Genomic DNA, 25,664 nt, shown 5'->3' on the forward strand with positions numbered 1-25,664 from the left:
TATAAATGTTATACTACTCGAATGTATTAAATGATTTTCGATTATGATAACTTATGTACGTCAGAGATAAGATTTTTTTTTGTTTTACATATGGTTACTTAACTTTACCTTGTTTCCTGGGTAGGATACTGTAGAAGTACATTTTTTCTAATTTAAAAATGAAACAACTCGATACTTTTCAGTAATTTTTTGTTGTTCTTAATCGTCTGTGCATCTAGAGTAAGAATGTTTTTTTTTGCATCTGGGTACTATTTTGAAGAAGCACCTTATTTCTCGTTAAACAGACATTCTATTAGTATATATAACGTGATTTTCGGTTTAAATAACTTTTATGTATGTCACAAGTAGCATATTCTCTGTTTTTCATATGGATACTATTCTGCACGAGTACCTGTTTTCTTCGTTAGGATAACGTACAGATATCTTTTTTCTAATATACAGATAAAACTACTCGATGATTTTACAGTTTTCTGTTGTGCTAAATTTTCGGTATATCATAGATGAGAGTTTGTTTTTATATTAGAGTGCTATATTAAAGAATCACCTTATTTTTTATATGAATGTCATACTACTAGAATATATAATATTTTTTTACAAGGTAGTCACCACTTATCACGGCCCGGAAGCCACTCATGGATAAGGGTTGTTGTAAGTTCAGTACGTTAGTGTGGATATTTTAGAGTGCCTATTTAAGGGGGCGGTTCATCAGGAATTTGTTTACGTTGGACTTGAAGACATCTAAGTTGTAGTCAGGGGGGAAGCAGGCAGACGGAACACAGTTCCACAGGCGTGCAGTTCTAAGAAAGAAGTTTTGTTTATGGAATCTACGTTTTGATTCAGGCATAGATAAAGAGTGGGGAAAGTTTTTGACAGTGTATTCAGCCAGACGGGTGTTTTTTTGTAAAGGATTGGCTAGGGGGGCCAGACATTGAAGTTCAGACGAGCACTTGCCATGGAAATAACGATAAAACAAAGATATGCTTGCAACGTCTCTTCTGTGGTCTAGAGGTTGCAGGGAAGAGAAAAGGGCATCCTCCCCTAAGCCACGAATCAATTGTGTACTCTGTCAAGGCAAGATAGGCTGTTTTAGCAGCTCCTGCCCAGATATGGCAGAAGTATTCCATCCTTGGACGTACTTGGCTTTTATATAGATAGAGAATTGCATCAGTGGTGAGATATCTTCAGGAGCGGTAGAAGAGTCCTACCATCTTTCCAGCGACCTTGGCAACAGATCTGATGTACGTGTTCCATTTCACATCAGGAGCGAAGGTCAAGCCCAGAAGCTTGTCAAAACATGGGTCTTCTTCTAGATGAGAGCCATCCATTTCAATTGATGCCAGATAGGGATCAGAGCTTTGATGATTTAAAGATAGGAGTTTGGTTTTAGATGCATTAAAGGTAACCAGCCACGTCTTCCCCCACTGAATTACGCGCTCGAGATCAGAGGAGAGAGAATCAGAGAGAGATTTGTCATTTACAGTCTTTGATGTTTTGCTGTAGATTGTCGTGTCATCAGCATAGATGTCAACGAATGATTGAAGCATGTGTTTAGAGAGATCATTGATGTAGATCAAGAAGAGAGTTGGGCCCAGGATGGACCCTTGAGGGATTCCAGCATTAATACTGCAGGCCTCTGATTTTTGTCCATCAACCACTACTCTTATGAGCCTATCAGAGAGAAATGATTTAATGATAGAGACAATATTTCCAGTTATACCGTAGCTGGAGATCTTGTGAAGTAGGCCTTTATGCCATACCTTGTCGAAGGCCTTTGATATGTCAAAAGCAATGGCCCTGGAATGGAAGCCTTTGTCAAGAGATTCACTAATCCTATGAGATATAACCGTAAGCACATCTGCGGTAGATCTTGCAGAACGGACACCATATTGGGTGTCACTAAGAAGGTTGTTTCTGCTGAGGTGGTTGACTATTTCTCTATTTAATATTAATTCCAACAACTTACTCATGACACACAGGAGACGTATTGGTCTGTACTGAGAGGGAGATGACTTATCACCCGAGTTCTTAAATACAGGGCATACAGATGAGGTTTTCCAGGGTGTTGGAAAGCACTTCTCATTAAGGCAACGTTTAAACAGTTTCGTTAGTATGGGAGCAAGTTCTGGTTGAAGCTTTATTAACACTATAATTGGGATGCCGCCAGGGCCAGTAGCATTACTGGAATCAAGGTGCTTGATTAGCTTTGCGACCTCATGCACATATATTTGTATGTTACCTAGCGTGTTCTGTGTTATAGGAGGAAATATGGGGAGTTGATGGCCTTCGTCACATTGGGTAGAATTAGCTGCAAAGTTCTTGGCAAATAGTTTGGCCTTGTCTGAAGTTGAGGTTATGACCTCTGGTCTATTGATAATTGTTGGGATAGAACGCACACTTCTGTCCAGGATCTTATTTGTTATTTGCCAAAACTGGTGGGAACCAAGCCGCTGATCAACTACTTTGGATTTTACAGACTGGGCATATAGTTCTCTTGAATTTTTTATTACTCTTTTACAGTGGTAGCTGACGTTCCTGAAAGCAGCTTTAGTCTCAGAGCATCTATTACGTTGGTAGCTATTAAAAAAGTGATCTCTGTCTGCGATGGCAGCAGCACATTCTGTGTAGAGCCATGGCTGGCTGGTAGGTTTTTGTTGGGAGGTTTAGATGGTATGAATTGGTAGGCCTACAATTAACCATTCGGTAAGGTCTGATACTATATTACTACATAATTATCGTTTTTTATTACTTTTATGTACGCCACAGGTAAAATTTCCTTTGTTTTTCATATGCGTACTATACTGTACAAGTACCTTATTTGTCGGGTAGGATACTGTACAGTTACCCTTTTTCTAATATAAAAATTAAAACTCGATACGTTTATGCAATTTTCTGTAGTGCTAAATTTTCTGTACGCCAGGGGTAAGAATTTGTGTGTGTGTGTGTGTGTTTTTTTTATCTGCGTGCTATAGTAAAGAACACCTTATTTCTCATATGCAAGTGATAATACTCGAATATTAAACCTGATTTTCTATTTGAACAATTTTTATGTATGACACAGGTAATACTTTCTTTGTTTGTTCATATGAGTGCTATAATATGCAAACACCTTATTATTTTGATAGAATTTCTTATACAGATTATTTCATTAAAAAATGATGATTTTATGCGATTTTTAAAATAAGATATAAATACAAATTTACAAACATATATTAAATTTATAATGTTCAGTTACTTAGTATAGGAGTGACTCCAAGACATACTAATATATAATCATATACATATAATTAAAATTCATAATGAGCCGTCAATTAGTTTAGGAGTGAATTCAAGACATAAAAATGTATAAACATATACACATAATTAATATTCATAATGATCGGTTAATGATTTTAGGAGTAAATCCCATACAAATTCCATTAGTTGATATATTTATATGATTTTTGGAATGTAACAAATAAGCCGATATATCATATATATTTTGATTATAATATTTTCGTTACGTAAATCTAAAACATTTTTGTGTATTTTTTTAATAAAAGTGTTCTTGTGTATCTATTATATAACATTTAAAAATCAAGAATATCGGAATGTAAAAATGGACATTATGGAGATCGAAACCGCAACACTTGTGCTAATAATCGGTCATGATAGCCATTGCACCAGTGGGTCAAAGGCGTTAAAAGTTGCGTAAAATTTCTAAATAAATAGATTTATCTTTTACTCGATGTACGCATGCGGACAAGGACGCTATGACGCTATGCTCTTCAAGACGTCATTTGTTTCAAGTTTGAACCCTTTTTTACACCCTTGGCAATTGTTTTAGTAGATTATATACCTCTAAAAAAATTCTGCACCAAAAAATGCAATCTTTTGAGCTATTGACCGTCGTTTAACGATCATCCGTCTAGGAGGAGATACAATTTGAAAAACGGAGACACATACATAGTAAGATTTATATATTAGACTAGCAAGATCACCCGGCGAGCATCTTGAGCAAAGGGATATTTTACCTACCCTAGGATTGTATCGAATGTACCTTCAGTGGACAGGAAATTTACAGCACGTATGTGGAACAATATTCCTTACCTAGGGCGGGTTATGTACAACACATATTTACAATTATTTTAAAAAGTGTATATTGTGCGAAATTTTTCGTGTGTCACAGGTAAGGGTGTGTCTGTTTTTACCTCAAAGTGCAATAGTGAAGAAGCACCGGCTTTTTTATAAAAATGCTATACTACTCGAATATATGACATGATTTTCGATTTTTGATAACTTATTTCGTAACAGATAAGAATTTCTTTGTTTTTCACGTGGGTACTTCACTGTATAATTACCTTATTTCCTGGGTAGGATACTGTAGAAGTACCGTTTTTAAAACCGTTAAAAATGAAAGAACTCGAAAGTAATTTTCTGTTGTGCTAAATTTTCTGTGCGTCTAGAGTAAGAATTTGTTGGTTATTTCATATATTGCTATAGTGAAGAAGCACCTTATTTCTCATTTAAAAGTCATGCTATTCGATTATATAACGTGGTTTTCGGTTTTAATGACTTTTATGCACTTCACAGGTAGGAATAGATTTGTTCTTCATACGAGTATTATGCTACACAAGTACCTTATTTCTTGGGTAGGATAATGTACTAATACTTTATTTCGATATATAGATACACCTACTCGATGATTTTAACGTTTTCTGTTGTACCAACTTTTCCATATATCAGAGCTGAGAGTTTGTTTTTATAATATAGTGCTATATTAAAACGCACCTTATTTCTTATACAAATGTCATATTACTCGAATATATTACATAATTTTCTGTTGGGATTATTTTATGTACACCACAGGTAAATTTTCTTTTGTTTATTATATGGTTACTATACTGCACAAGTACGTTATTTCTCGGGTAGGATACCGTACAAGTACCTTTTTCTCATGAAAAAATGACAAAACTCGATACGTTTATGTAATTTTGTGTTGCGTTACATTTGAAGAGTTTATACGATACTGTTGGTATCGATGAGTGTTCAGAAACCATGCACGACGTCCAATAAAAATATCTACATGTCTATTTATGTGTATTTGCTAAATGTTGTAGTCTTTTCCACAAATGAGCTTTCACTGTATACGCAAAACTGTCGGCATAGATGTGCATAAAACAAGAAGAATGTCTAATAAAAAATATATGGATACGTATATTTATATTGTAAAAATATCTTCAAAAATAATATATTCGAATTAAGACTGCAGTGCACAAGCAGCTTAAAAATTGTCAACTCAGACCTATACTGCAGAAGCACCTTAAAAATTGTCATATCAGACCTATACAGCACAAGTACCTTCGAACTTCTAAAATCGGACCTATACAGCACAAGCACGTTCAAACTTGTCAAATCGGACCTATATTACACAAGCACCTTAAACTTGTCAAATAGGGCTTATACTGCACAAGCTCCTTCAAAATTGTCATATCAAATCTATACAGCACAATCACCTTCAAATTTGTCAAATCGAACCTATACTGCACAAGCACTTTCAAGCTTGTCAAATCAGACCTATTCCGCATGAGCGCCTTCTAAATTGGGGGAGGACCTATCCTGTCCAAGCACCTTAAAAATAAAAAAAATCAGACTCATATTGCACAGGCACCTTAAAAATTGTCAAATCGGACCTATACTGGCGCAAGCACTTTCAAAATTGCCAAATCGAATATATAGTGCACAAGCACCTCCAAAATTGTCGAAGCACCTCTACTGCATAGGAGCTATACTGCATAAGCATCTTCAAAATTGTCAAATCGGATCTATACTGCACAAGCGCCTTCAAACTTGTCAAATAGGACCTATACTGCATAAGCATATCAAAATTGTCAAATCGGATTTATACTGCATAAGCACCTGCAAAATTGTCATATCAGACCTATACAGCACAAGCACCTTCAAATTTGTTAAATCGGACTTATACTGCACAAGCACTTTCAAAATTGTCAAATCGGACCTATACCACATAGCCACCTTCAAAAATGCCGGAGGAGCTATACTGCTCAAGCACTTTTAAAATTGTCAAATCAGACCCATACTGCACAAGCACGTTCAAAATTGTCAAATCGAACATATACAGCACAAGCACCTACCAAATTGTCAAATTATACCTATACTGCAGACCCACGTTCAAAAATGTCAAATCGGACCTATACTGCACAAGCACTTTCAAAATTATCAAATCGAACATATACTGCACAAGTACCTACAAAATTGTCAAATTGAACCTATACTGCAAAAGCACCTTCAAAATTGTCAAATCGGGCCTATACTACCAAAGCAATTTAAAAATTGTATAATTAGATCGATATCAGACCTATACTGCACAAGCACCTTCAAAATTGTCAAATCGGACCTATAATGCGCCAGCACTTTCAAAATTGTCAAATCGAACATATACTGCACAAGTACCTCAAAAATTGTCAAATTGAACATATACTGCAGAAGCACCTTCAAAATTGTCAAATCTGGCCTATACTGCCAAAGCAATTTTAAAATTGTCAAATTAGATCGATACTGCACAAGCACTTTCAAAAGTGTCAGAATAGGACCTATACAAACATCAACATTACATATAATTAATACTGATCAGTTAATATATTTTATAGTTCATCTTAGACACACAAAGATATAACCATATAATTTAATTAAAATTAATAATGATTGGTTAATCAGTTTAGGAAAAATCCAATACATCCACACACACACTCACACACACACATATATATATATATATATATATATATATATATATATATATATATATATGTGTGTGTGTGTGTGTATGTATATATATATATATTTATATATTGAAACAAAAATGTAGTAGGCAAAAAAAAAAAAAAATAAATGTTCTGTCAGCAACAGTACAACTTCAAAATAGTCAATATCGCCCACCTCCAGAAGAGAGGGAATTCCTGTCCGTGATAACCGTGGTAAAAGAAGACACACTCCAATCGCCAGAAATACCCACACACACAGTTATCAGGACACTGCCGACTCGTCTCTAGCCTCCTGCTTTTATAGTGGCCGGGAATTATCCATTTGCATAATCACATGAGACAGAAACGTGATTTTCCGAGAGTTGCATGGGGTAAATGCTAATAAAAAACCCCGAACGCCATCTTGGAATTCTCTTTTTCCCCCCAACTGGTGACACAACAGACATACCCGAGGTAAGCTCTTTTTCCCCTCATTTTAGTTATTGCTGCTTCTGCTACACTCCCCCCTGATCTCATGATCACAAATGAGGCAGGGGGGCAGTCGTCTCTGTCTGGTACTTCTCCGAAGAACCGGAGGCAGCACTTCCTCCCTGTCATCCTCCTCATTGCCATTATTGCCACCAGTCTGCTCCATAGGCGGTGTTTCACAATCAGGGCAGGGGGGCAGTATTCGTTTCTGTCGGGTACTCCTTCGTAGAAGCAAGACGGGTGGTCCTTCCTCCGCTTCTTCAGTATGTACATTATATGGCTCAAAATCCTCTTCGTCGTCCTGCATCATACTCTCTGTCTTTTCAGAAGACATCATACTGTCTGAGTCTCCCTCTTCCTCCGATGTAACAACATAATGGCGAGGGCGCAAATCCTTCACGTGACGAGGCACACCGTCCACCAAAATTGACTGAGGGCTGATCACCTTGGTCACCTCACCCTTGCCGAACCTCGTGGTACATCGATTTTGCGGTCTTCTGACCCATACGCGATCTCCAACCTGGTAAAAGCTGTTCTTGGGACCTGGGGACGCAGTTGCGAGATTGGTCTCCTTTACTCGAACTTCATATTGATAAATCCTATTGGCAGGCGCAGTGGAGGGAGATGTGTCGTCTCTTGGTGTGATGTTATACCAGTAGACAACCTCCTGTATGGGACAACACATTCTAGCCGCTATTCGTTTCACTGTACGATGACATCGCTCCGCTATGCCATTCCCGGCTGGAGCGTATGCACAGCGGAATCGCAAGTGAACTCCCCATTTACATGCAAATGCTTGGAACATATTGCTGCAGAAAGCTGTGCCATTGTCTAAAAGGAGTTCATGCGGCGCGCCACGCTCGAGGAACACTGCCTCCAACTGATGAATCACGCTTGCCGAGTCCTGCCTTGCCAATTTCCTCCAAATGGAGAAACGCGATGGACCACAGTCTGTTAAAGTTAAAAAAATGGAAGGTGCCATAATGCGTGATATCCATTCCAATTCTCTGCCAATTCTCGTTAACTTCCAGCTTTCCCTTTTCCCACCTGACTGGCGCTGGGTCAATGGACTGACATTCCTCGCATTTCTGTATGACCGTCCTGACAGTTGCTTTTGTCGTGGTTGGACATCTTCTCCTGACAAAGTAGGTAGTGCGTCGCACCCCCGGATGTCCACTATCTTTGTGAATAGCCATGATTTGACTCTCATCCAGCTCGTCTGTGTGGACCGCGCCTATCACTGGGTCAAGACCGTTTTTCTTTTTCATTGCCTCAAACCACCGCTGTGGCACTCGTGTCAGTCAGTCAGCAATGTTTCGTGCTGATGGAACCAGCGTCAAATCCACTGTCAGCCCGTACTCTTTCACGAGCTCCTTAAGAGTGCTTAATCGCCTCCTAATAAGCATCTCGCTTGCTGCTTTGGTGCATACTCGCGCCTTTCCAGTTAGCGTGTCTGAGACCCAATGGTATACGCAAACAGAATATGTCTTTATGTGTAGCACCTTGCTCTGCCACTGGAGAGCCAAATTGATGCCTTTCAATACGGCATCCAGTTCAGCCAAGTTGATATGTTGAGAGTCATCTTCAGGTCGCAGCCAACATGCATCTTCCAGCACAGTTTCACACATCTCCAAGGCTGCCCCAATTGCTAGGGAGCTAGCATCGACCCATACATTCAGCTCTTTGCCGTCCACACACCAATTTCCCTGTGCCGGATCGTTCTGCTGTGCAGATTTTAAGGTTTCGAACATCATACGATGTAGTACGGCGTCCCTTGCTTCATCATCCCAGCCCTTCGTTACCGAACTTACTCTCCTTCTGAGTATTCCGCAAGCCACACGAAGCCAACCGCACACCGGAAAGTGCCCGACAAGTCGACCACACAGGGAAAAGATTGTTCGTCGCGTAACAATACTGGGAGCCTCCGGAATTGCATTTCCTCGCTTCCACCGCAGTTCATTGCGTTCCATCCTGACTGCCAATCCCAGCACCCGTGCACCGTCCTTCAACTGCTCCGGGTTCTTGCACTCCAACCCGAACTGCGCGAGGTGTTCTCTCACACGGGTCGCGGGCACCACGTCTTCATTGACAAAAATGTCATCAATGTAAGCAGATGCTGCGCGGCTTATAACTTCTTCCTGAGATAGTACTTCGCTGACAATTGCTCTCATTATCAAGGGAGCCACATTCAAACCAAACCCCAGACGGGTCAGACAGTATTTTTTCCCATCGATTTCCACAGTCTGGTATGGCCACAGTGTCTCATGGACCCGGACTTGTAGGTATGCTCTTCTGAGGTCCAGTAGAGACACGTTAGCACCTTTTTGTCTCCACTCACACAGCTTAGCCGCACAAACATCTGCGTTGGCCGTAAATGCGTCTACGTAATGATTTAGCTCCCGGTAGTCCATTACCGGGCGCACTTTGGCTTTGTTCTGCTGTATCACAGCCATCAGGGGAATTAGACCTTTGGGGGGTCCCAATTTATCCTCTGGGTATGGCACGAGCCAACCATTATCTATCCAGGTGTGGAGCTCCTGCGTGCATTCTTCACGAATTTCTGCTGGCACTGGGTACTCTGACACTCGATTATGCAGCCTTTCAGGGGGGGTGGTCCACAGACCATTTCCACGATGCGGTCCACGTTCGGTTTTGATGGTCAAAGGTAACAGTGAAATCTGGTTAATCGATAGAAATGGCTGCGCATTTAATACTTTTCCTGGCGCCCAGCCGCACTGATCCTGTAGGCTTGACAATGACACCTCCTAGAGCTTTTATGGCGTCGATCCCTAGAAGCAAGTCAAATCCCAGTGGGTTGCCATGCACCACCAACACATCAACTCTGGCAGACACACCTTCATCAGTGGATACAGAGACCGTTCCAACACCGCAGCACGCATGGGACATTCCACCAATTGTGTTGACATTTACGTTTGTTTTTCTCCAAGACCGGCACCGGTCTGCATGTAAAATTGTCCTGGAGCATCCTGTATCAATAAGCGCCAAACATCGCGTCCCGTCAACATGGATGCTTATCACCGGGAGCGTCGTGTTCACATCTTGGTTGGGAAGGAGACTGGCGCTTATGCGTCCTCCCCTTGCTCGTTTCCCGAGCAGTTCCGAGCCCAGTGTCCACTCTCACCGCAACGGTAACACCGTGTTCCACGTTTTCGACAGTCCCTTGCAAGGTGGCCTTTAACATTGCATTTGAAACAGGTCACGTTAACAGGATTATTCTGGGCCCTGTTGTTGGGTGAGCGTGTGGCCGCAACCACATCCTGATTTTGTTCGCCAGTCGTCGTCAAAATTCTCGCTCTCGACATTAGCTCCCCCATGGTCAGGGCTTTGATGTTCGGCACCTGTTGAAGAGCAATTGAGATGGTGTCAGGGAATCCAGTGACTACAATTAATTTTGTGAGTCTCTCTGAGCTTTCTCCTGTGAATCCGGCCAATCCAACCAACTGCCTGATTTTGTTGGCGTACACATCCACACATTCACCAGCCCATCTAACCATAGTTATTTTTCTATATGCTGCAAACGCGTCATCAGTAAATGCCTCCTTTAATCGAGCCTCAATCTGGTCTATTTTCTTTTGATCGTCCTCCTCCATTTCCATGTAGAGGGCCAGTGCATCGCCTTCCAGGTATAAAAGTAGCAGACTCGCTACGTCATCCACCTGCTGAAGTTGTGCGACAAGTCTCACTTTTTTCAGCCACGCTACAACGTCTCCCTCGCTAGAGAACGGCTTGATAATATCACTGCTTATCCGCACCTTCGCCATATTCGGGCCGAAATAGCTTGAAACAAAAATGTAGTAGGCAAAAAAAAAAATAAATAAATGTTCTGTCAGCAACAGTACAACTTCAAAATAGTCAATATCGCCCACCTCCAGAAGAGAGGGAATTCCTGTCCGTGATAACCGTGGTAAAAGAAGACACACTCCAATCGCCAGAAATACCCACACACACAGTTTGCAGGACACTGCCGACTCGTCTCTAGCCTCCTGCTTTTATAGTGGCCGGGAATTATCCATTTGCATAATCACATGAGACAGAAACGTGATTTTCCGAGAGTTGCATGGGGTAAATGCTAATAAAAACCCCGGACGCCATCTTGGAATTCTCTTTTTCCCCCCAACTGGTGACACAACAGACATACCCAAGGTAAGCTCTGTTTTCCCTCATTTTAGTTATTGCTGCTTCTGCTATATATATATATATATATATATATATATATATATATATATATATATATATATATATATATATATATTATAAACATATACACATCCTTAAAATTCATAATAATCGGTCACTTAGTTTAGGAGTGAATCTAATACGTAGAAATATATAAACATGCACACATAATTAAAATTCATAATGATCGGTTATATAGTTTTGGAGGGAATCCAATAATAGAAATACAAAATCATATACAAATGCGTAAAATTAATAATGATCTGTTCATTTTTTTAGGAGTGAATCCAATACATACAAATATACAGGCATGTATACATAAATAAAATTAAGTATGATCGTTTAATTAGTTTAGGCGTGAATCCAATGAGCAGGAATATATAATCATATATACATAATTAACATTTATATTGATCGGGTACTTAATTTAGGAGCGAATCAAATACATGCAAATATACAGACATATACACATAATTAAAATTCCGAATGATCGGTTTAATAGTTTAGGAATCTAGTCAATAAATAATACTGGACATATTTACGTGATTTTTGGAATGTAACAAATAAGCCGTTGTAAAATATATCCTATATATTTAGAATAGGACATTTTCGCTATATACAGCAAAAACAGTTTTCCGTATTTTTATAACGTGTTCTTTTATAATTATTACGAAACATTTAAGAGTCCAGAATATCGGAATGTATAAAAAAAAGAAAAGAAAGAAATAGTGGAGCTCGATGCCGGAACACTGTTATTAATAATCGACGGCGCTACGCATTGCACCAACCAAACAATTGCTTTTATGGACTTGTAAATTTACCAAATAAATAAATCTCTGTTACAGATCGTGCGCATGCGCAAACGACACCATTGTCGCTATGTGTCGTCAGGTTGTCATTTATTTCATGTTTTAACCTCCTTTTTGAACCTCTTAGACATTATTTTAGCCGAATATATACCTCTAATAATTTGCGCCCCCTATATGCAATCGTTTCAAATATTGCACCTCATCTAACGGTCATTCGTCTAGGAGGAGATACAATTTGTAAAAACGGACACGAACACACACAGACATAGTGAGGTTTATATATTAGATAATTAAATGTATAGACTTATACTCAGCGCTCTTATAAATAATATCGTTAAGAGTCCAACATGTGCGAAAGTGGTTTGAGCAAAGCAGAGTTTGATTAAAATCCCAAAGGACACAATTTTACTATGATATTAAGTGGTGAATTTAATGTTTTTTCCTGTACAATTCAGATGAAAAAATATGGCAGAAGGCAACCAGCTAAATCTTAGAGAATGTTCGTGAAAATGTAATACTTGAATGTGGTTCTGTTTCGTTATTTAAAATTAAAAGTATAAAATGTCTTCTTTCAATCTTGACAGACTATGGATACCCAGAGTAAGTGGGTAGCCATAAGACTATGGCTACCCACAGTAAGTTTGCGCGTGATTTATTTGCGGCAAGTGTTGCTAAATTCCAACCACACCGCTCCTGAGTCGACATAGTTAAACACCAGTGGCAAGTGGCGGCTCAGGGCGACTGGAAACAGTGCCGAGATAAGCGGAAAGTACATACAGCGCCTAGAATTCCCAAATGGGTACCCATCCGGTACTAGCCAGGCTAAACGTTACTTAACTTCGTTGATCTGAAGAGAACCTGTGTACTAACATGATTTGTCGTATTATGGAAAAATATACCAACAGAATATTTATACCAAAAGTTGTTTTAAACACAATAAAAAACACAAAAACAAACAAGAAAAGGGCAAAACAGTTTACATTGTAAGTTTTATTTCCCAAAACTAAGTTACATGCATGTATATGCCTATTAATTACTAGGTTTAATCAATATCATACATTATAACATCAGCATAGTAGAGATTGTTATTTTGAGAATAGTACTTTTTAAATTGATATATATATATATATATATATATATATATATATATATATATTGATAATAAAGATATTAATCGCCTTCGTAGTTGACATTCATGTCATTATGTTTATTAAAGAAGAGAAAGGGTCATATTCAAAATCCTTTTGGAAAAATGCTATTATCGGGATCTACGTTATTCGCGTAAACAACAGATTGAGCTCAATAATACGTGGTCTAGTTAATCAACAATATCTTATTCGGTCGCTAGAGCATGTTAGACGTAGGCACCTTTATGAGGTCATGAGCAGGGTAGGTTCTGTGTAGATTAAAATGTACGTTTTATTTCATTGCGGTGTATGTAATTTGTTTATTCATTTCTTTGTAGGATAACACTTTCGTTTTTTGTTGAATAGAATAAACTATTATCAGTTCAGGTGTTTAAAGAGAGAGGTTTTAATTTCTTAGCCTTGATATATATTTGGAACACTCACTTGCCCGATATGTATTAGTATTAGTATTATTTTTCTAATATGTATTATTTGTGGCAACAAAGTCTAAGTAGTGTTATAGCGATTTATCTGTCTCTGTTACGTGATTTGCCCATGTATAGTTTTAGTTTGATACTCGATGCAGTTGATTGCTTAAGGCGTGATTGCTATTATAATTTACTATTATTCTACGATATAGAAATTTTAATTTTAATAAATGTACTTGCTGGATCGTTATTACGCGTTGTAAACTTCAGAGACGTCATATAATTCATCGGTATCATTTAGCTGTGGCGAGGGTGTATTTGTTGTAGGTGTAATTGTAGACGCACTCGTAGAAGTTGCAGCAGTTGTTTTTGGCATCGTTGTACTTGTTCCAGGTTTAGTTATTGTGGTGCTAGTATTTGGAAGTGTAGTATTCGGGATTATATTATTTTCAGCTACATTCGCATTCATCGAATTATTTAGAGAATTGGTATCATTTAATGATGCCGGCGGTGTAGTAACTGTGGACGCAGTTGGTGATGCTGTACTAGAAAATATTGACGTCGTTGTAGGTGTTCCAGGTTCAGTTGTCTTGGACGTCTCCTGTAAAAATGTAGTACTCGGCGTAGTAAATGTGGACGCAGTTGGTGATGCCGTACTAGAAAACATTGACGACGTTGTAGGTGTGCCAGGTTCAGTTGTCATGGACGTCTCACTTTCCGATGTCGAATAATACTTTTCGCTTGTGATCGTAATAGTTGAAGTGGCAGGTATTGTAGAAGTACTAATAGGTGGTGCAGTTGTTTTTGTAAGCGTTGTCTTAATATGCGGTGTCCAAGAAGTGGAAGGTATAGTAGATGACCCTTCATTGTTTATCGCAGTAGAATATGTGCTCATAGTCGGAAATGTAGTTTCAACATTCCTGAGCAACGGATACCACCTTGTCATTGGATATCTACTACACTGGCAAACCTTTCTGCAAAAGAACATCTTCATCAATCTCTGTATTTTATAATCCAAAAAGAATGGATGAAGTGTAGAGTAAGGGATACCATAGGCATTCCTGCAATAAAAACAAACACTTGTATTTAATCGGATTGATTTACAAGATATCGTGTACATGCATTAAATAACGTACATAACTCAATATAACTGAACATATTTTATGAACAAGATATCATAATCAGATAGGGTTAAATCTGAAGGCAGTTGTCAAAACGGATTTTAGAAAATAAGACTTTCATTGATAATATGAGCAACCCACTTATGGTGGGAGAATTTTACATTATTAAGGGTTATATTAGAACTAAGTGTGCTTTTATTTTTTGAACAATCCCGGAAAATTTTCAATTAGCTTGATTACTTCATTTGTTTACTCGATAAAGCTATCAACACCAAGGAAAGTGGTTTTAGTTAGCGGATTTGAGATTGATAATAGTATATTGATACTAACATTGTTATGCATCGAAAACAATTCATTTCGAGATATAATTATGTAAAAATTGTTTATACTACAGCCAAGAGCAGCATCAGACCCTAAGACCTCTGGCAAGCTTGGTTGTTGTTGTTTTACATCATATCTGCTTTTCAGGTTATTTCATGCCGAATCCAGTTATTTTGAAGATTTTTTTTAATGGAATATATATTTTGTTCAAGTCTCTATATAACCCATAGTTGGGACCCGAACATATGTTACCACTCCAGGTTAGAGTGGACCTTGAAGCAATAGCAATTAAAGGGTTGATCCACACTCCCTAAAGACCGTAAACTGGGGCTTCACCATCGGATATAGTTTAAAGTTATATCCAGGACCCATCTCTCAATGCCGACTTGGCGTGAGAACAGTTCGATGGAAATTTACCTCGATAAGCGATTATGTAGAATTAACACTAGACCAATTACAAGAAAAGAGAATATGACTCAGCGATCTTCGATTGGCGTGATTGGATTTGGGAACTCCATTTCCGCCATCATCTCCTATTAGATAAGTGTATGCACGAACGTTTTTAGATAGAGTTTTAGACGATATTACAAATTGGCAAGATCACCGGTTGGGAAGGCGGAGTTGTTTTTATTCTGACATTCTGGCCGTGTCTGAGCACTGAATCAAAATTTAGTGATTGTTATTTCCACCTGTATTCCGTGTCACTCCAGTCAGCTGGCTGCCTGCTAGACGAAAAAAAAAAGAAAGAAAAGACGAAAATGTGTCAGTTGCCAGTCTGCGGTATCGAGATTTACGATACACAAAAGGTGTGTTCGGAATTATAGTTAACAGGTTCTGCGGATGAAAGCGCTATCGGTCGCAGGTGGTGCCACAGGTGTTAAACTCTCGACTCCGTAGTTATTTAAATCTAACCACCTAGACATTTATCTTTGGGCGGCGATATACATTAGAACTTTATAGTTATAAAGTTTTAGTTAATATATATATGTTTTTTTTATAAGAAATATAGCGAACGACTGGAGTTTTTACTTATTGCTTCTGCGAAGTTGTAAAGATGGCTACCGGACTGGATGGATAACTTAAGTTATTTTTAAGTAGAGATCAACCTGTGCTCCGGGAGAGGGTTGTGGGCCGCGGATCACCAAGAAATGACAGTGCGTATAGCCGCACCAACTTAGACGTTTCTTGTAAAAGCAAAATAACCGGAGACCATCATTTAACCCTGTTCCCGTGTAGGCGATCAAGGTAAAGCTGTGGTGTTGTTAGAATTATTCCTGTCACCCTGTCAACTGTGTTACTTTTGGGGGCCATACTTGATCTGAAAAGCCTACAAAAACAAGATATAATCGGCGAACTTCCCCAGGGTTAAGCGCGACCTTATATTTGATGCTACCTTAACCCTGGACCATAGTCGGCTTATAATAATATACTGTTGAGCTGAATAAAATTGACTAGTTTGTCGTGTCTTTGCATGAATAGTTCTCTTACTCCGCCAATTTGGGTTCGAATAATATATTTGAATAATTGAAAGTAAGAGTGTATCTAATTTCTTCATTTCACTAAATTACGAAATTTTCCCTTTAACTGAACTCACTCGAGACGTTTCCGATATCCCTTACCAACAATTAACCTAAAAATATACCCGCTGATAAATCGGTTGACAGCTGGGCACATATATCTGAACTAAAATTAAAGTGAAAATGAACGTAAAATCGCGTGCGATAAGTATTAGTATCATATGTTTCATATCGTCGATTAAGTAAAGGCAACAATACTGAATTCAAAAACCTTTTTACATTTCCACATAAATCTTGCCTGTAAGAACCACGAGCGATTTTTGTACGCCATTGTGCATACATCCCAAACATGGTAGCTATTTCACAGCTACTCAGAATGATGCATGAAAATGTTATGGTCAAATGGCTAGAAAAATCAATAATAATTTTAAAAAATTACCAGTTTCTCTTCGCACCTTGAAAAATAAGATTTCTCCAATCACGTTACTTACTATTTGCCTCATATGTTTGTAAAATACCTTTTTCCCAAGTTTTAGTTGACGCATATTTTATTGGATATATAACAAAATATATATTTATTATGAGAAAATCGACATTAGGAAATTGTTTTTTTCGTTGTGGTGCTACTGTAGATTCTTCGGGGACCCATAATGAAAACATGTACAAATGTTCTGCAGAAGATTAGACTACACCGTAGAAAAAATGATTGACTAGAAATGGCGATTTTTACAACAACTGGCCAGAATAAACGATCTTCTCTTTTGTACAACCCCTGGGAAAAGAGCACATGGAAAACCAAAAACAAAAAGGTCAGAAGGCGTGCAGAACTTCGCTGACTTTATCGTTGCTGCGTGGATCAGAAAGGCGCAGGATCGTAGTCAATGGTGACGATTTGTAAAAAGAACCCTAGCTGGTTAGTAATGGCCATTCTGTATAAAAAGGGGGGCAGAAAGAGAGAGAGAGAGAGAGAGAGAGAGAGAGAGAACAAATGTGGTGTTATTTTATTCACGACGCAATTCTACATCAAAAAGGTAGCAGTAAATCCATTTGTGGTTGGTATTTCCGATTTATTCGTAATTTACTTGCGATTTCTAAGGACAAATTTCAACCATATTTAATGGTTAATTATTTATTTTTTTTGCTGTAAGATCTAAGTAAATATTTGCATTTTGCATCGCGTTTTGATTATATCTTTGCTATGTGTAAAACATTTTGATATCGATGTTTAGTTATATTTTTGATACGTGTAAAACATTAAATCCTATTGATATTCGTGCATTGTTTACACTAATAGTTGCCCTTTGCTTTTCGCTCATCTCCCCTTATAGTGACCCTTTGCTTTTCGTTCATCTCCCCCTATGGGGAGATGACCGAAAAGCAAAGGTCAAGTATGGGTGCAAACAATGCACGAATATCAATAGGATTAAATGTTTTACACGTACCATTAATGAGCACGTCACAGTGTTTGTCATTTTATTGTAAATTCAGAGTTTAATTTACTATCGAGAATGTGGTATATCTGCTGCAATCGATAATGTAACTGGAGAGAAATTGATGGTATTTACTAACGACATGCGAAGAAAGAAGCATTCATTTTCTAATTAATAATTAACAGTCGATAGTTTACAGCATTATAGTTTCTCTGAAAATGTAATATTGCCCTTAAACGCGCTATTCCCGTTTGCGGCATTCAAATGATGTTCTACTCATACATTGTGTCAAAGCATATGTCTTTCCAGTAGAGCAGTGTCTTTACAAACGTGCCTGTTTGAGATAACATTAAAAAGCTACTAATATTATCCCGGTGGATTCAGTGAGTTTGTTGCTTATTTATCGCTGTATATACACACGTCGTCCATTGCCTATACGTACTGCTAAGTAAACAATAGTTTATACGTTGTTCATATGTAAGAAGTGAAAGAATTCACCATACAGCTTCATTGCTGCTTATGTATCTTTCATTGTTATTATTTCATTTATGTTGAAAATATATGCATTTCTGCAATACTTTTCTTCTCATGCTGAATGTTTTGTAAATTTTGCGCATTTAAAGTTGTATATATTCTATGCTTAATGGTAATATCAATGTCTTCATTCTCGAGTTTACGCATCTATCAGGTCGACGAGAAAGTCCTTGTACTTTTAACTTTTGAATTCAGATGAACATATCTCGGTTAAAACTAGCATTTATTAATCGAAATAAGTAGCACCAGAATAAATGTATTTTTTCTAAACAAGTATATTTATGTCAGGAACATAAAAATATTGTGTTCGGGTCGCGATGAAGTATACTGCTTTGATATTTTAAGCATTTCTCACGCAGAAAGTTTTCGAAATACTTGAAAATGTGGGAGTTGTCAAGTGATAGGTGTTGAGAGAATAGAGGAGGATGCAATTTCCTAGTCCAACTAGTATTACATCTACATGGTCGATTTAGCGATGTGAACTGTCGGAGAGGAGAATTGGCCTTTTTCTGTTTACTAAAGCGGGGTGTTGTGGTCGAAGTGTCTGATGCGTTTTATCCATTTGTTGACAACTCTTCTTCGTCGTAATGGATTCGCCTGCATTAAAAAAGACTAAGGAATTAGAACGGTCACAGGCACCTAAAAATCAGCATGGCTTTTTTAGTGTGCAGCTTTGGCTTCAGGAAGTGCTGTGGGACATGATGGGTGTCTAGCCAATGAACGGAGCGTCGACGGTTATCGTATAAAAAACACTTTTAATAGCAAGTCATAAACCGGTCGAGGAAAGGGTGTTTTTCTTGTGGCAGAAAAAAAGGGAAGGTTACACTTCATAACGGCGTTTATATGGTGGTCGCTTAATTCCTGATGCACACATTTATCATGAATTTTGTTATTCCAAGTTCTTTAAAAACGTTGGTAATCGTCGTATACGTTACGTTTAATCTAGAAGCACATTCTCGAGCAGTTTTGCATGTATTCAGATTGACTAAGGCTTTTGCTTGATCGTCGTCAACATCTGATTGGCGATCACTACGCTCATCATCTTTAAGACGCTCCTCGCCGCCAAAAATTATCTTAAATCAGTATTGTGCTGTGCATTCAGTAGTGATTCTTAGGACACATGTTTTGTTGCTGTCGCTAACTGTTTCAGCTGCTTTTCAGCCTAGCTAGAATTAAAATAATAAAATTGTGAGAATTCGTTGTTTTTTCAGTCTTTATTCAACTTCCTGAAAAGAATGTCTAATTGGGTTAAAACGATTGTAATTAAAACGATGTGATAGTGCGGAAAATCCTCTTTAAACGGCATTATAAAGAAATCTTATTGTAAATGCATAATTTATTATCAACATTGAAAAATTCTTCAAAATCTTTCGAATCAACCTAATATTTAATCAACTTGTTTTCTACGTTGATGCCCGATTTCTAAGAAATGCAATAGAAAAGGCAATAACCTGTTAATCTTTGCTAATTTCTCGCCAATAACTACTGACCTTTATGTTTATAAAGAATATTTATCGATTTTTGTAACTGTTTCAGAAGCTCATGTTCGATGATATCACTAAGTGTATTACCACCTATCATGTATGGTAAAGTCGGATTTCATATACAAAAAGGTCTATGAATCTTATACTTCCAAATCTTTGTCAGTGTCAGCACTAGGAATTTAAACGCATTTAACATTGTCGATTTCGTTTGGAATTGTTTTACTATATGACTATGTTAGTATGTGCAAGTGTAGTAATCAATTTTTTTCGGGAGGGAGGGGGGTAATTCAACAGCTAACAGAGCCAACAATTTGTTCTACCATGATATATATGCGGGATATAATTTGTCGCAAACTACGCTCTGTGATATTGTAGCTATCCAGCGAAAATTTACGATAAGTAAGAGTAGTTGTATATGAACCCAAACAGCGAATGTGAATGTAATGTATATGTTAGGGTGCACATACTAGCGTACCTATAAAAATGCATTTTAAGCTTACTCATGAATATAACATGGACTGCTTACATATAAATAAAGATAAATTATTAGTCTACTAACGCTGATGATAATGTACAACTGCACCTCGCAAATAAACACATTTCTTATAACGAAATTTAGTCTGATTCAATCGGATAATTAGCAACAGTGCTATTGCAATTGTTAATGGAGTGTTATTATAATTGGAATCATTTCAGAATTAGATTGCTTTCATTCTTCCGAATCATTAATCGGTATGAATAATGTTTTCTGCGTTGCATTTTCTATTTTTTTATTTCACTACTAATTGATTTACCATAATAAAATTGAAGTGATAGCTATCAGCGCAATTCCCAGAAATTATTGGAGATTGTAAGGCATAAAAGAATAGCATCGTTTTTGTGAATTGATAATGTCTTCTATGAGGAACATTTTTTCTTGTTTGAAAACTGGGGACTATTTTATCAACTAACAGAAAATTAGGAAGTGTTGATGATGAACATATTATTTAAACATCAATAAAACAAGTAAATTTATAAAGGTATATCGCTTATGTTACCTGGAATTAACGGCTAGCGTATAATACTTTGATGAAAATTTTAACAGAAGATTTTCAAAGCAGCCTTTTGTTGCAGAAAAATGTTAAATAAACGGAAATATTTACTAAACATAAATAGGATGACAATTATATATTAAAAATGAACTTTTAAATGACGTCTGTGATATAAGTTAACCGGAAAGAGAAATGTTAAAAACAGTAAAATGTTATTCAGTAAGTCACCAAAAAAAATAAAACAGGATATTTATTATGAAAAATAAGTTGAAGAATACATTTTCATGAAAAATAAAAATGGGAAACGTTTTAGTTTGTTGTTCATGTCAATAAGCAATCAACATTAATAAAATAGAAAACTAGTTAGTAAATCAAAAAATAAACATGTAATCATAAATGACAAAACGGATTAAGGATGTTTAAGGATGTTGTTTAAGGAAAATAAAAGGAAAACCTTTTATTACGCTCACCAAAATAGAAATAGTAAAACTAAGAGTCTTAATCAGTAAACCACAAAAAAATAAATTAAAGAAAAATGATCAAAATATGTTAAGGGTAAAATTTATTTACAAAATAATAAATTTAATCAAAAAAACGTATATTTTCTATGTTTGAAAACTTTTTAAGTGAAGGTATAAAATATTAAGAAAACAAGACATTGAGTGAGATATAGAAAACAAAAATATTTAAAAACAAGTTTGGATGACAAATGAACAGAATTAATTCGTCATTAAACCCCACCAAAAGTATTGTTGAAAAAAGGGAAAATATTTAGTAAACTATCACAGTGAATAAGACATCTATAATGAAAAGAAGTTAAGGAGTAAGTTTTTATGGGAAGTACTAAGATCTAATTATTTATATAAGTATTTAGAAATAAAATATATTGTCACAAAATAATTGATTCCATAGATAATAATTGATATTTTCCACCTACGTGGATGAGATTGTTTTTAATGTTTTAATGACTTTTAAATTGCTTTAATGTATATTTTATCCCGCAATTTTACAATCAAATCTTAAAATCTATTCAGAAGTGGAGGATTGACGACACTGCAGACGCATTCATTATGGTTTTGTTTTTTGCTAAAAATCGAGTCGCATATTTTATTTTATTTTAAATTAAGAATACAAAAAAGAGACCGAACAGAAAAGTAAACCGTCAATTTCTTTACGGTCGTGTTTCCAACCGCTTGATGATTTAGAGCAAAATCGACATTTAATTACAATAATAGCTAGTTCTTTCACTTACATGGTTGTGCTTTGTTCCTGTTTGAAAGTATTAAAATGTGTTTATTTATTTTTATGTTTAATTGCAAATATACGAGAGTAAACTATATCGCAAATTAAAAAAAAAACTTAGATACAAATTTTACGGTCTTGATTTAAAAGTAAATCTGCAAATATAGCGGGCAAACCAGTCAACACTGTTGTATATATTTTCTTGTTGCTACTGTTTTGAGAAATCGACTTCGAAAACATGTTTTTTTTAACTGGAATGTTGTTTTGATATTATCCATATAAAGAGACGCTCCTATTTTATAAACAAAGAGCGAGCGTCGGATTTTTCAGCCGATTAAGTAGCGGGTGAGATTAATTACGACAGTGCTCCACTCAAATGCATATATATATATACATATATATATATGCATTTGAGTGTGATTGAGAGGCTTAGGAATGAGGGTAGATACTTGTATGCTTTGATTTCGATTCTAACTGATGGCACTCAAGTTATATATATATATATATATATATATATATATGCATATATACACATATATACATATATATATATATACATACAGATTTTTCAAACACTCAGTAAAATATTTATTACACACTTACATGTTCATATGTACAGATTCTACGTAAAGTAATTGAATATAAAAACATGAATACCAAAAAATATCTAACAAAATAATGATATTTTTTTATTAGAAGAACCCATTAAAATAAATTATGATGGTTTTGAATTAGAGTTAATAAACTGATGAAAGTCCCTGATTGATACTGCTTTGTGTCTCATCCTGCTTACATCTATTTAGCTCTTTCTATATTGTTTACTAAGCAATAATGATATATTCAAACACATGTAACAGTATCGTAATAATATTGACATCAAAGTATCATCATACTAAAGCCAAATATTTAATCTTCGTCAAAATTCCTGAACTAATATTAACTATAGAATATTTAAATATTTAAGTGAAGTTGTATAAGAGAAAATAAAAATCATCAAATTCTAAATCCCTGGTGGCGAAAAAAAGCTTGAAATTTGGCGAACATTTATTATTTAGTATTTAATAACTATTGCTATACATTTCAACAAAATGGAAGACATCTAAATTTTGTTTTGACCACTATGATATAGGGCAATATTGCACTTAAAAAATTGCAATCCATTATATGTAGAAGGTTTATATCAATAATAGGGTTATCAATAACGCTAACGAAATTATATTTTGTAACAAATCAAAGAGTAATGCAAAATCTAAATCAAAATTTAAATATAACAAAGATAAATGCAATTTTCTTTCAAAGCAACGATTAGTATACGGACACTTTATTTAATAAATATTTAAAATTGAGTTTTAGTTCAAATATTTAGCTTTCTTTATCTCTCTGTACTCGTCCCCTCTTTTTTATTCCCCCCTACTCTCTTTCTCTCTCTCACTCTCTTTCTCAGTCTCTCTCTCTCTCTCTCTATATATATATATACATGTATATATATATATATGTATATATATATATATATATATATATATATATATATATATATATATATATATAGTTATCTAGAAATTATTTCGCTGGGTCACGTCTTTTCAGTTTAGGACCCAACCAAATAAAATATTATGACCTAAAATTATCAAGCGCTTATCAATGCCATCTGTCGCATATGTATAAACACGGGACGTTACTATCAGTGTGTTTATTTAAGCTAATTAAAACTCATACGATAGTATTACATGAGAATGTTCTACCGTTAAAGGTAGACAACTATGCATCTTAAAGTAGCAGGAGTCTAATAGAGGTCGCGGGTAGCAGAGAATGACATTTTTGAAAATAACCTAAATAATAATAATAACCTGATAGGTCATGCACTGTCAAGAATCTACAAATAATAGAAAGTGTTGCAAATAAAAATATCGATGTTAAAAATAATTTTATAATCAAAACAAAAACAAAAATAATAAATACTTTCATAATCTGAGTATGCAATATTTTAATTGGATAAACAATTAAATATTAAAGATCTCTACCGTTCTTGATATTCGGTCTATGCTCCGCAGTCAACACGTTTGGGACTGTACACGCAATAACCCTTATGCCTGAGTGGCCTTCGGGCTTTGATAAGTGGTGACCCCCATGTAAAAACAAAGCAATACATAGTTCGTTCTTAATAATAATTCTCACCCCTTCAGATAATGCTTGTTTTTATCCATGTAAAATATTGATCCTTTGTCCAGTTGACTATATGTGATTTTCAAAATGGGCAGCCAAACCGAAAGTCAAAAGAAAGCAAGCGATCTTGGCTATAACGAACAATTAAAAAAAAATCTAGCAATATTTTTAAATACATAAAAAAGTTAACATAAATGTTTTTATAAGTGCATCCAAAGTTAACAAAGTTAAAAGATAATTTCTTACCAGTGTGCTTCGACTGGGAGGGTAACCATGAGTAAAACATGGATTATAAGTATGAGACGCAACATATTTTCTCTCTGGCAGTATTTTTTTAAGTAATGGGTTTAGTGATCTACTGTAGAGGAAAGAGAAATATACTCAAGTGATCACTAGGAAGATGTGGTAAACATGAATGCAAGAACTTTGATTTAAATAACCGAACCCAACTGTGATTACTTTGGTAATCGATACAAAAAGTTACTTTACACAAAACGTTTGCTTTTGAAAACAATATGTTGTCAAACCAAAGATGTCTATTTAATAAGATTACTGGCGATTGCATTTAAAATAGATATGCACTGCATGTGATTTCATTGATTATATCCAAGTGTGATTACCTTTAATAATCGGAACAAAATTTACAATAAAGATCTGATTGTATGTTTTTAGTAATTTAATATGAAACCGATGATATGAAAAGCATTAAAACAAGCACAGATGGCCAATGATATATTTTGTCAATGCAAAAACTCCAAAACGTATACCTCATGCTATTAGGTCAGCTTTTCTGAATATGCGGTCTTTCTGACCAAAGGTTCACTAAGAATTGATGTCATTGTTTGTTGTCAATTTTCTATATAAAACAAAATGATGCTTTGCAAATCCCAAACAAACAACGATTTTTTCTCTACAAAGAAATCAATAAGCACACATGATTATTAAGATCGTGTAACAGAAGAAACTAATTGCGAAATAATGCACTAAATAACCTTAAGAATTGATATGTTGTAAAACAACCAAGCAATATA

At 36.0% G+C, this 25,664-nt stretch overlaps 1 protein-coding gene across 1 annotated transcript; it reads right to left on the reverse strand.

Moving 5' to 3' along the window:
* Positions 1-13,205: 13,205 nt before the first annotated feature.
* LOC145243444 (uncharacterized) lies at positions 13,206-25,043 on the reverse strand. The gene is made up of 2 exons (XM_080106335.1): positions 24,880-25,043; positions 13,206-14,851 (listed from the first exon to the last, which is right to left on the reverse strand). The coding sequence occupies exons 1-2, from the start codon at positions 24,942-24,944 to the stop codon at positions 14,041-14,043; spliced, it is 876 nt and encodes a 291-aa protein (XP_079962461.1). The 5' UTR covers positions 24,945-25,043; the 3' UTR covers positions 13,206-14,040.
* Between the last annotated feature and the right edge of the window lie 621 nt (positions 25,044-25,664).

Source organism: Euprymna scolopes, chromosome 22, assembly GCF_053919585.1.
Source record: "Euprymna scolopes isolate OS-2025 chromosome 22, ASM5391958v1, whole genome shotgun sequence".
Lineage (NCBI taxonomy): Eukaryota > Metazoa > Mollusca > Cephalopoda > Sepiida > Sepiolidae > Euprymna > Euprymna scolopes.

Coding starts and splice junctions, on each gene's coding strand:
- LOC145243444 (XM_080106335.1), bottom strand. CDS start 24,944: ATGTTGCGTCTCATACTTATAATCCATGTTTTACTCATGGTTACCCTC. Junction 14,852..24,879: donor CTCCCAGTCGAAGCACACTG/GTAAGAAATTAT, acceptor TTTTTATTGCAG/GAATGCCTATGGTATCCCTT.